The sequence below is a fragment of the Pseudoliparis swirei genome, chromosome 12 (genome assembly GCF_029220125.1).
Source record: "Pseudoliparis swirei isolate HS2019 ecotype Mariana Trench chromosome 12, NWPU_hadal_v1, whole genome shotgun sequence".
In the NCBI taxonomy this organism is placed as follows: domain Eukaryota; kingdom Metazoa; phylum Chordata; class Actinopteri; order Perciformes; family Liparidae; genus Pseudoliparis; species Pseudoliparis swirei.
Genome location: NC_079399.1, coordinates 20,470,824 through 20,483,665, shown reverse-complemented (window position 1 = coordinate 20,483,665; position 12,842 = coordinate 20,470,824). Strand labels below are relative to the sequence as shown.

Sequence of the window (12,842 nt, the reverse complement as noted above, 5' to 3'; positions counted from 1 at the left end):
CTGAGAGGATCCCTCCTCAGGCTCACATGAGCATCCCTGTAATTATATTGACTCACACAGGTCAAATATTAGCTGCGTCCTGCGGCAGGGTTTATTAACTTTCCCCCAGCCAGGAGGATCTCGGAGGCATGTGCGTCTGTTCATTCTGCAATAACTGAGGAGCGCTTGTTTACGAGGTAAACATTTGCTTCCACTTTTCAAATTAGAGTTCGGTGGAGCCGCTGTTCGAGTCCAGAGAAACGGAAGGCAAACGGTTGTTTCTTCATCCTCGATTGATCAGCGGAGGAGAGTGTTTTATTTATTTGGTGTCTTTTTGTCCAAGCAATTAAAATGCAAGTTAAATATAAAATTTCTTAATATTTTATGTTTTGGGGGGGAAAAGCTTCCATTTATCACTTTCTCGTTTCATTTTGTTCAGCTCTACATTAACTAGTTATTTTGGTCTCGTTATACACTTAATCTTTTATCTATTGCCCGCAAAGGATCCCAAATGACACCCACATGTTGCACACCAACAGGTCCAAGTCCAAAACCGGCTGCGAATCCCAGAGAATGCAAAGAACTGCGTAAAGTCGGCCAGTTGGATGTGAATGTCAGATTAATGGACTGTGGAGCAGCAGGAGGCTGCAATGTTCCCAACAGCTGGCTCATAAAGGAGGAGGCCGGGGCCAACAAGGGGGGGGGGGGGCAACGGGGCGGAAGCGATCCCGCTGCCCAGTGGCTTCCTGTTTGCAGACGCAATGAAATGAAAGAAGACCTGCTGACCTCTTGAGGGAGAGAGAGGGAGAGATAGAATATAGCACTACATTAGAGATGTCAGAGCAGCTCAGTGAGGGGGGAGGGGGAAGAGGGGGGGAAGAAAAAAGAGGAACACACAACTGTACTTTCTTTCAATATGAGAGAGACAGAGCGAGAGAGAAAGACAGAGCGAGAGAGAGACAGATAAAAAGAGACAGACATAGAGAGAGAGAGAGAGAGAAAACAAATGGATGGAGGTTAAAGAACCAGTAAAGATGGCCGTCGCCATCTCGTGGTGGAAGTAGAAAATACAAATACAACAGGGGTCCTTTCAACCAATCAGGCACATGAACAGTTATCACGTTCCCTTGTTCCTGATTTTATTTATTTTTGTAATAGTGATGTACTCAATCCTGCGGCAGAGGTTAGGAGCAAAGAGAGAAGAGATCTGATGCAACCAGGAAAATAAGCATATTCACATGCATATAAAAATCTGAAAGAGGGTTTTTTGTAAAGATGTTGTACAGTGTGCAATATTGCAAATTAGAAACTAGTTTTATTACAAAAAGATTTTAAAAAATAGATATTTGCGAGAACAGATGCTTACAGTAATTACGCTTCATTAATTTAATCATTAAAACATTTCATTTAGTTAACACAACATGGATTCCAACAATATAATAACTTAATCGTTTATTGTTTGTAGTCATTACTAAGTGCTGTAAATGTGAACAATGACAAAAATATAGGTACATAAAAAAATGTAAAAACAAAATGATTTTATATTTGACCAGAGATCACCTTAAGACATTGAAATAAAAAGGCTAAACAGTTAAGTCTTCACTTCCTCTGTGGGTTGGTATGTCCCAACATGGTCCTCATCCTGCCAAGTGGTGCTGTCTCACCGGGGACACTTCAGCTGACCCCAGGTGTGTTGAGTTCACACGGCGTTCACTCGGATGTCCTCGAGCTGGAACCTGTCCCCGTCGTGAGGCCGGACGTCCTCGAGCTGGAACCCGGCCTCGTCGTGAGGCCGGACGTCCTCGAGCTGGAACCCGGCCTCGTCGTGAGGCCGGACGTCCTCGAGCTGGAACCCGGCCTCGTCGTGAGGCCGGACGTCTTCGAGCTGGAACCCGTCCCCGTCCTGAGGCCGAACCTCCTCGAGCTGAAGCCCGACCCCGTCCTGAGGCCGGATGTCGGCTTCAGGTTTCTCCTCTGCCAACCTTGTCACCTTGGTGTCTTTGAGTAACTGTGAGACGAGGCGCTCATAAAACCACTCTATGTCCTGAGGGTCCTCCGGCCAGGTGAGGTACTCCCTTTTCTGGACAAAGGCTCGGACTGCCTTGTACTTCATCAGCTGGTAGTGAGCCACCTGCAGTTGCATCGCGTAGGAATGGAGAGAGGCGAGTTAATAAAAGTGAGAGTCAATAACTTTTCAGAAAAAATTGCACAGTACCAGTTTTCTGCCCTTTCTATGACTATGCCAATTTAATATTGAATTAGTCGTCCTTCAATCAGAAGACCGACTGTTCTTCTACCGCCTAGCCCATGTCGATGTGCCCTTGGGGAAGACACTAAACCCCAAATTGCTCCCATAGCTGTGTCTAATGGGTGTGAATGGGTGAATGATGGATGACAAGGACTGACATCAAGGCCACTGACATCAGGACAGCAGGAAGTCTCTACATCTTCCGCCGGAAACTAAAAACATATCTTTTCCGACTATATCTGGATTAAAAAACATATTAGAACTTCAGGGGCACTGAAATAGCAATTTTTTATGGTATTTTTGAAGTTTTACTCTTTGAAGAAATGTTACTTTCTTGATTCTTGTTGTTCTGAGTTTGTACTCTTGGTTGATGCACTTATTGTAAGTCGCTTTGGATAAAAGCGTCAGCTAAATGACATGTAATGTGACATGTAGTGTGAAAGTGCTTTGAGTGGTCGGACGACTAGAAAAGCGCTTTACAAGTACAGCTCCATGACTACTTGTGGCTTACGGGTGTGGAGACGGTCACTGCAGCGTACGCACCTTCCCTACCACCAACATTATCAGGACGTTGGTCAGCTCCTCCAGCATCCGACCCTGGGCCAAAGCGAACGCTTCCAAGCACCAACCATCTAGAAAACAGACGTCACCAAGGGTTGAAATGAGGGGGGAAATAATTAAACGTTCACAACATATATGTGGGAGTGGCACTCAATTGCCAATTGACACAAAGCAACGACGACGACCATCTCTTGTTCTGTCACGGCAACTCTGGATGTCAGTTAATGCGATTAGCGTGACATAACGTTAGCTTCTACAACCTTTTCCCGCCTACCCACTGCCATAGCTTCAACGCACTTAGCAACATTCAAAGAAATTTAAGGACTGATGTTTTTTTGCCCCATTGTCCCGATTTAGTGGGAATGCAGCCAGCTAAGTTTTTGGAAACTGAGGAACTGCGTACGTCGCCTGCTGCTTAAAGGAACAGTTTAATATTTTTAACAAACGCGCTCGTTCAATATCTCGGTGATAATTAGATGACGGGAACAATGCCACTCTTGGTCAAATATTAAGCTACAAATTTGCGTAAAGACTGGAAACCGGAGGAAACTGCAAACCTGAGTCTTTAAAAAAGCTCCTGTAAAAGCACACTACTAATCACACTATATCAAAAACATTGTACCTAGAGTATAACCGACTTGCTAAAGCAACACACTGTGGTTTGGGACGTTGGGTGACAGGGTGGACTTCCTTAAGTCCTCGCTGGCTGGCAATGTCACATGACTCATAAGTCATAAGAAATAGTCAGCAGCCAGGTGAAAGGTGGAGGTCACAAAAACAAGATGTTCAGGAGGTGTTATGATACAAACAAACATATATGAGAACAATATGGAACATCTTATCAACTGTACCTTTGAGGAACTCTTTGGAGACAACGCAAACCGTCTTCCTGCTGCTCCAGATGGCATCTCGAATGTTTGAGAGGTGATCCTCTCCTGGCAGAAAGTCTCTGGCCTCGAAACAGCAGCGGAAGAGGTTCTCCTCTGAAAACTGTGTGTCCAGCTTCTGTAGCAAAGCGGCCTCCACCCAGCCGTAGTCATTGTCGCTAAAGCAGAGAAAGGCATCGTGCTGCTCTTCGTCCACAGGAGGCATCGCCTTTGGGCCTTCGAGAACCCTACCCACGATCTTTTTGTAGACGATGAATATGCGGCCTCGGAGACGGGCGTAGACGATCCCGCTGAGGACCGTGGCGAGTATGAGGAGAGCGGACAGGACGAAGAGAGCAAACTTAAGGTCTCCGACGGCCTTTTCGTCGTCTTCATCACACGGTTGGACAATCGCAGAGTATTCCAGCAGAGGAAGATTCTGGAGAGCGGCTGGAAACTCACACTTGTACTCCTCAACTGGGCTCAGGAAGGTCACATGCGTTGTGTTTAGCCACTTCACAAAGCTCTCCAGACTGCAATCGCAGTGGAACCTATTCCCAGCCAGGCTGAGGAAGAGCAGAGACTGAAAGGTCGCCGGGTCCGGGGAGGCCAAAAAGTTGTTTGAGAGATCCAGTCTCTTCAGGCCGATTGGAAAGACGTCCGGCTGCAGATAGGTAAACGCATTGGACGAGAGGTCGATCTCTATGATCGACTCTAGGCCGCGGAAAATACCTTCTGGGAGAGTCGCAAGTGAGTTGAGTCTTAAATCGAGACCGAGCAGATTCTCTAGATTATCAAACAGGTCGAGGCACTTCCCCTGCTCCCAAATGGTATGCAAGGAACTGTCGTGAAGGTCCAGCACCTGCAATGTATTATTACGAGGTACTGTAACTTTTGAATTCAGTGTGCACCACTTGATGAAGTTGCCGCCATAGTAGAAACTCTTGAGACGATTGAAATTAATAAAAATATCGTAAACGTCTTCCAAGTTTGTTAATCTGTTGTCGGCAACATCTACGTAGATACTGTTTTTGCCCATTGGAATGATTTCCGTGAGAGATTTCAGTTTATTGTCTCTCAAGAAAAGATAATCTAGGTTTGGTAATGGCGCCGAAGAACCCAGGTTCCGAAGGGAATTTCCTGTCAGATATAATCCTCGTAATTTCGGAAGGCCGCTGAATGCTTTGTGTCCCAATACACCAATGTGGTTGTAAGATAAATCCAACACGCGAAGGTCCGTCAGATTGGTGAATGTGTGAGAGTATACTTCACCCAGGAGGTTGGATGAAAGGTTGAGCATTCGTAAATGTCCCTGAAGACCGTCGAAGGCATTTCTGTTAATCTGGTTGATTTTGTTCAAGGAAATGTCAACAATGAACGCATCCTTAAGAGGACTTAAAAAAGCCCTCTGCAAAGCAAATATACGGCTTTTAGACAAATCAAAAGTGGTAACTGAACTGTTCATGAGGCCTTCAAATGTGCTTTCATCTGGGTCGGGAAGGTTGTTAAATGAGAAGCCTTTGCCCATGTGCCCAGTGAATATAAGATGAGCAATTTGAGTACCCTCTATTGCTTTAAAAAATAGCCTTGCTGTGTTCACGTTGAACCCATTGGAGGATAAGTCAAGGGTTTTAAAGGTGATCTCTCTGAAAGGGTTTCCGCATCTCTCCCAGTCAAAGCCGTGTCTATAGCCGATATAGAGCTTATTGGATTGCAAGTTCAGGAGTTGCAAGTCTTTTTTCCTGAAACCAACAAGATCATCTTCACACAATTGTTCAATCAAATTCAATTTGAGGTTTAGCTGTGTGAAAGTTCGAAGTCCCGAAAAGAACAGCCCCGGTCGAACTCTCACTATCTGATTACCAAAGAGGTCGAGTGTTTCCAAGGACTGAAGTGGCTGCAGGTAACTGTCTGATAGTATGGAGTCTGCCAAATTGCAATAATCCAAAAAGAGATGTTGTAAATGTACCAGTCCTGCGAAAGCCCTCAACTCCAACTGAAGGCCGATATTGGCGCCTAGGACCAACTTTGTCAATTTTCTCTGACTGAGGAAAGCGTTGTTCCTTATGAAAAGCTGCACTTTCTGCATTCCCAGATCTAACTCTCGCAGCTGATCATAGCTCCTGAGCGAGCTGCTGTTGAGCTCCCTGATGTAGTTCATCTCCAGGTAGAGGTGGGTGATGTTTGGAGGCAGAGTCGGAACCCAGTCGTATCCCTTTGAGGCACAATCAGCCACGAGTCCGTACAAAGTGCATGATGTGGTTACCTGCAGGCAGGAAGGTTGCATTATTTCTACAAATTGAAAAAATATCTTCCAGTAAAGGAATTATTTTAGAGAAATTTGGTTTTTGGTTGAAAATTAAATGAGAAGATTGGTACCACTGCCTCAGCTTTACCGTGGAACCAGCAGTCGGTTAGCTTAGCCAAGCATAAAGACTCAAAATAGGCATTGATAAAAACATTTAAAATCCATACAGAACATATTATTTAGCAAGCTTTAGAAGGGCTGGTTGGCAGATTTATTTTCTGTTGAGTAAAAACTGACTAGCTGTTTCCCCCAGTTTTAAGTCTTTGTGCTATGCTGAACTAAGCTAGACTAGTGGCGGTAGTTCATATTTATGATATAGATATGAAGAGTGGTTTCAATCTTTGAATATGATTCCCAGCAAGAAAGTGGATAAGGATTATGGAACCAGCATCCACCTTCAGTCCGGGAGGCAGTCACAGTCATCTCATTTAAGAGTAGACTCAAGACTTTCCTCTTTGACAGAGCTTATAGTTTGGGCTGAATCAGGTTCGCCTGGTCCAGCCCCTTGATATGCTGCTATAGGCTTATAGCTGCTGGGGGACGTTTAGGATACACTGAGCACCTCTCTCCTCTTTTCTCCCTCCTTGTGGATGACTTTTCATCTCTCTATTGCACATTACTAACTCTGCTTTCTCCCTGGAGTCCTTTTGACTTCACGTCATAGATCCTATCTGCCTGATGGATCATCGAGGTCAGGATCGTGGAATATTCCTACTACCAACTATGCCATGGCCCTGCTGAGACTCCGCCCACTCCTCCTCTCTACCTCCATCTGCCTGATGGATCGTGGAGGTCTCGATCGTGGAATATGCCGACTACCAACTATTCATACACTCTGTCATATTCATTGATTGTGTTGTTACTGTGTTTTAATTTGTGTATAATGATTCCTTCTGTACACATGACATCTATTACATGTCCATCCTGGAGAGGAATCCTCCTCTGTTGCTCTCCTGAAGGTTTCTTCCCTTTTTCCCCTGTGAAGGGTTGTTTGGGAGTTTTTCCTGATCCGATGTGAGGTTTTGGGACAGGGATGTCAATGTGTACAGATTGTAAAGCCCTCTGAGGCAAATTTGTAATTTGTGAAAATGGGCTATACAAATTAACTGAATTGAATAAGCTTTTTTTTTTAAAGCACAGTTCCCAAAAATCCAACTTTTTCTTTATTTATTGTCACAAAGGAATCTGAATAAAATTGCCTGTAGATTTTTTATCATGCATTTCTGATTGCTGTTTTCTAACTGTTCAATTTGAGAAAAATATAATGCAACTTCAATGATCAAGCAGCAATGTATATGTATGAAAATACTTGTTATTTGATCACTGTATATCATATTGTGCATCATCAATAAAGTAGATTAAAAAAAGAAATGTAAATGTTATAGACATACCTGAAGGTAAAATCCGATAACAACCAACTGAAAAGCCAGAGTCCACATACTGTCCTCGCCCTAGAAAGAGAAAGTTAAATATTAGCAAAGCTTAAAGAATGCCATGTTGTGAATTCGCTCAGAAGTGTAAATAGAGGAAAGGTAGGTATTTGAGCAGTAAGGTAGAAAAAAAGACTGTTTGCTTTGGCATGATCATGGCCTGATGCAGCTTCAGCGTCACACTGCTTCAGTCCACAACCATCCATGCCTGATATGAGCTTGAATAACAGTTGACATGTTTTCCTTGAAAAATAACTGTTTCATATTGTAATGATCATATTGTAATGACCACCTGCCATTCTAGGTACATTTCATTTAAATTTGTGATGCTAAAATTAATTTTTAAGTTCAAGATTCACTTCATTCTCTTGTCACATTCAAACCTAAACATTGGATTAAAAATGGACATTAAATAATTTATTCCCCATTTAATGTATTGTGAGGTACTCATTTTTCTTTTACACATAAAGTTCACTTTAGCGCACGCGCTTTCTAAATAGTCTGGGGAATAAAACATAGAGATCAACGCTATCAAGTTACACTGTGGGAAATGTAAATACAAATATATCATTTTTAAATGTACCAAAATTAAATAGATTTAATATCTAGCATTATGACCTTTCTTTCTTACTTTCCAACTTCATGGGACAGCAAACATTGGTTACATAAAAATAAAAAAAATTACAACTGAATAACACTGCTAAATGTTAAAATATTTTTTTTTAAACCCAGCAGACATGATACTTTATTTTAGATATTTTCTCCCTGTTATGTATAGTTAAAAAATGAACTGCGTGTGCCCTGAATAATAATACTACTTAATACTATTAATCTCAATAGGGGGTGCTGGTCTCCGGAATGTGTTCAGCAGTTCATAACTTGTATGATAGGGTGCTTTTCCTGCATATTAACATCAATCATTTCACAGGCTGTTCGCTTTACCTCAATATCTGTAGCCTCCAAGCTTTCAAAATCAAAGCCCATCGAGCTGCTCCCTCACTGTAACAGGAGCTATATTTGGGCATTCTGACGCGTTTATTGCACAACGTATCGAGAGTGTGTGAGACACGTAAAGAGAGTGTGTGGCGCACGTTTTTGTCCACACATCTTTTTCTTCGTGATTCGCAGTTTCTAACGTTAGTTCAGTGAAAATCTTACCTGTGTCTGTGTGGCGCCAACAAGGAAACTCCCGAGGACGGAGTGGGTTCCTCCTCCCCGCAGACCTGCCCACCACGACGCCGCTCCTTTCCCCAGTACACGTCTGCTGCGGGGCTCGTTCACACGCCTGCTGCTGTCAGTGAGGCAAACCCATGGTCCAAACCGAGAGACATGGTGCAATTTCCCAAATGACAAAATATCTTCTTCCTCTTTCAAACACTTTCTTCATTGTATGTCCAGTTGTTGCAATGGAACCCCATAATAAAGGCTGCTTCATCCTGTGTAACATTGTTTGACTTTCTAATTCTCTTCACCGCCATTACCGTTACTACTAACTTACTACTGCAACAATACTACTTGAGTAAAAGTCTTAAAGTATCTGATATTTATTGTACTTAAGTATCAAAAGTAATTTTCTGATATTAAATGTACTTAAGTACTGAAAGTAAAAGTAAATGCTGTTAATACAAAAAAACCAAGGGTCAGAATTTTGAGAATTATGAAGTTTATTTGTTTGGGTGCTGTGGCTGCCATGAACAAGGAGTATGAGCTAATATGAATTTAGCAATATATGAATACTATGAAATTACTAAAATATAAAAACATGAACGGAGGAGGAAAGTAAACGGACTGTTAGCATGTTTTCAATGAGGGCAGTGTACCCTTAGGCCACGTTTACACATAGCCGGTATTTACAGAAACGAATATTTCTGCCCCTCCGTTTTCAAAAATAACGTCGTACACACAAGGTCGTTTTCAAAAAAGTTTCTGTTTATACGCCCCCGGGCGCCGTCATAACTATGCCAAACCTGTAGTCGGCAGTGTAACGAGAAGGATAAAGACATGCAAACCAATCAGAATTCTCAAGACTCGAGACCTCCGAGGAGTATCCTCATGTCAAGGAGGAAATAACTCGGGCGCACCTGACAACGAAAATGAAGGCAGTCGACACTGGACGTAGGAGCCAGTGTTGCCAGGTCCGCGGTTTTCCCGCAGAATTGGGCTACTTTTGAAGTGTTGCCGCGGGTTGAATTTTTTGTCCGCTGGTTCGGGTAGACCTATTTTGCATGCAAATTACATGAATATCTTGAAATAAAAATCCATATTTTAAATGAAATAATTTATTTATACACAAATCCTACCAAACTGACTCCAGATCAGCACGTACACACATGGACATTGGACACGTCCACATACACACACTTTAAAAGCAGTGTATATGGTTTGGCACGGACATATTTTGAGTTCTGATATTGGGCTGGTTTTGTCACAGACCTGGCAACCCTGGTAGGAGCGGCCAAACTAACCAAACATCGGACGCTCACATGACGTGAAGCATTTTTAGTCGCATACTGTGATGTTTGACAACCTAAAACTCCGTTTGACCTAGTTCACATGCAAACACAAAAACGGAGTTTTCAGAAATCTCCACTTTGGCCGGAGTTTTTAGAAATGATCGTTTTCCGTGATAAAACCTCCGTTTTTGTGTAAATGAAAGGCCAAAACGCATGAAAATATATGCGTTTTCCCATCGTGTAAACGGGGTCTTAGTCGCTTTTGCACGGAACAAGAGAGAGCCATGATAGCATGTCTACGCGTAGCCTGGACACTAGCCAGACAGAAGAGGCCCTTTACCGAGTCGGAGACTGTTAAAGACTGCATGCTTGCAGTTATTGATGAAATGATTGTTGACGAAAAAGTGAAGGCAAGCGTCACTTCGTCCATTAAAAAAGCGCCTCTCTCGGACACATCAACTCTCCGCAGACTGGAGCTACTGGCAACGGATGTCGAAGGGAAGCTTTTGGAAAACCTTCAAAAAGCAGAGTTTATGTCTATCGCTGTGGATGAATCGACTGACTGTACCGACATGGCCCAGCTGTGCATATATGTGAGGTTTTATGATGGAGTGCGCGTTCGTGAGGAACTACTGGGGCTCGTTCCGCTGGAGGGACACACTACAGGTGAAGTGATTTTTCAAAAGATTGTCACGTTTTTTAATGAGCATGAACTGGATTTACAAAAAGTCTGCTTGTTGGTTACGGATGGAGCTCCTGCTATGACCGGTAGAGTGAAAGGGCTGGTGGCCAGGTTGGCAGCCGTAGCCCCGCATATGCAGTTTTTACACTGCATCATTCATCAGGCTGTACTGTGCGCAAAGCTCAGTGGCGATCTGAAGAACAACATGGACACTGTTATGAACATTGTGAATTTCATCCGCTCAACCTCCAGCCTTCAACATCGCCTCTTCCGCATGTTGCTTGCTGACGCATCTGCAGAGCACACTGACTTGCTGGTTCATAGTGATGTCAGGTGGCTCAGCAAAGGAAAGGTTTTGGAACGTTTCTGTGAACTCCGCCAGGAGATTTTGTCTTTCCTTCGCACGTGTAAACACAAACGGGCAGCACACTTCTTGGAGCGCATGTTGGATGAACAGTTTATGGCAGAAGTCCACTTTCTTTGTGACATTTTTGGACACTTGAACACTTTGAATCTGGAAGTTCAGGGGCGGGAAAAGTCTATTGCTGATTTGGTTGAGAGGCTTTGCGCCTTCAAAACAAGGTTAACGATTTTCACGTCAGACCTAATGTCAGGAAGGTTGCTGCACTTCTCACAACTCTGTGCATTCATGAGTGCAGCACCTGGGGCACACGTAACGCCAGTCATGACACACTTTATGAGAAATCTGACTGATAACTTCACTGAGAGATTCCAAGGCTTCAGTATTCCTATTGAGGTACTGCAGTTTGCTCGTGACCCATTCTCCATCAAACCTGAGGCAGACTTCTGTGTAAAAGCAAAAGAGGTAATGTCTTGCATTGATGAGAGCCTTCTTCAGATGGAAATGGTTGATGTCCAGTCCTCATTTGCTTTAAAGCAGCACTTGCTGTCTGAGGGTGCAGTGAATTTTTGGTGTAACCATGTTAGCCAATACCAGTACCCCACAATCAGGAAAGTGGCGCTGCTAATACTAACAATGTTTGGATCCACCTACACATGTGAGTCTAGCTTTTCTCACATGAATGCAATCAAAACAAGGGCACATTGCTCCATGACCAATGAAAAGCTACACGAGTGTCTCAGGGTTGCCCTTACTACTTATGAGCCAAACTATGTTGAAATTGCCAAATCAAGGCAATGCAATTTTTCTCACTGAGTCAAACAGGCTCAAAACAACATAGGTCTGATAATTAAGGTAGTTGTGTCGTAGTAAAATACCCTGACTGAGGCATGTGATGCTATCAAACTGAAAATGCACAGAATACAAATCTGTTTTATGGTTCAGCAGGCTCCCTTTTGGTTTGTCTGGAGTTTTAGTTTTTACCTTTAACAAATATGGACACGAACCTGCTATAGGCACCTTATTTTTGGCTTGTTTGTGATAATATCATGAGTCGGCCCATTTTTTGTTTATCTGGTGATGCTGTTTTACCAGAATTATCTGGCTATTTGTGTTTATGGATATGAACCTGCAAAGCACCTTATTTCTGCTTGGAAATGTTGTTGAAGGCTTATTTACTATTATTGTGATGGATACTGTTTCAAGATGTTCTGAATACTATTATACTATTTTCAAATTGTTTTCTACATTTGTGGATATGGACATGTCAGAAAAACAATGTCTCATTTTTTGTTTATGTTTTTTATGTAACTTTTGCACACAAGCTTGATAGCCTTCCTGTGTTTTGGAATGGAATTACAGTCTGTAACTGATTATATAAAGTGGAAGAAAAGAGATGCGTGTGTGACTGTTTACCTGTGGAAATATACATTACTGTTTTTCATTTTTAGCCATTATTTGATCAATATTCTGTGCGGCCCTCACACCCCCCGTGATGTTCTTATTCGGCCCACTTGCTACTGAAGTTGAATAGCCCTGATGTTGTCCATTCCTGAAATAAAGTTAGGGTAAAAATATAAATGATAGATAAATGATACAATGATATAACTTCCGAACATGTCATGACCCCAACCTAAATTTTTGTACAAAATAGTTTGTTTTAATGTTTCATGCATTGTCCGTGCATCCATAATTGATTTGTGAATTTGCCAATATTACAAAGAGTCAAGATGTACACTAATACACTTGTTTTTCACTATCCCCATTTTGTCTTACCCATTCTGATTGTGGCATCATCTTTTGTCCAAGTTGTTCGGAATTTTGGAAGAAGAATCGCAGCTGCGATCAACTCAGGGTCTCCTGACATGTGACCAAAACGATTCTTCATTCCCACCTGGAGAGCGTCCACTAAAGGCTTGCAATACTTCAATGGCAACTTGACTGTCAAGTTTGG

General features: G+C 42.7%; 1 protein-coding gene across 1 annotated transcript; it reads right to left on the bottom strand.

Moving 5' to 3' along the window:
• Positions 1 to 1,350: 1,350 nt before the first annotated feature.
• On the bottom strand, positions 1,351 to 8,624 carry LOC130202930 (toll-like receptor 5). The gene is made up of 5 exons (XM_056428823.1): positions 8,551 to 8,624; positions 7,354 to 7,413; positions 3,640 to 5,920; positions 2,771 to 2,859; positions 1,351 to 2,110 (listed from the first exon to the last, which is right to left on the bottom strand). The coding sequence occupies exons 2-5, from the start codon at positions 7,399 to 7,401 to the stop codon at positions 1,679 to 1,681; spliced, it is 2,850 nt and encodes a 949-aa protein (XP_056284798.1). The 5' UTR covers positions 7,402 to 7,413; positions 8,551 to 8,624; the 3' UTR covers positions 1,351 to 1,678.
• Positions 8,625 to 12,842: the final 4,218 nt, after the last annotated feature.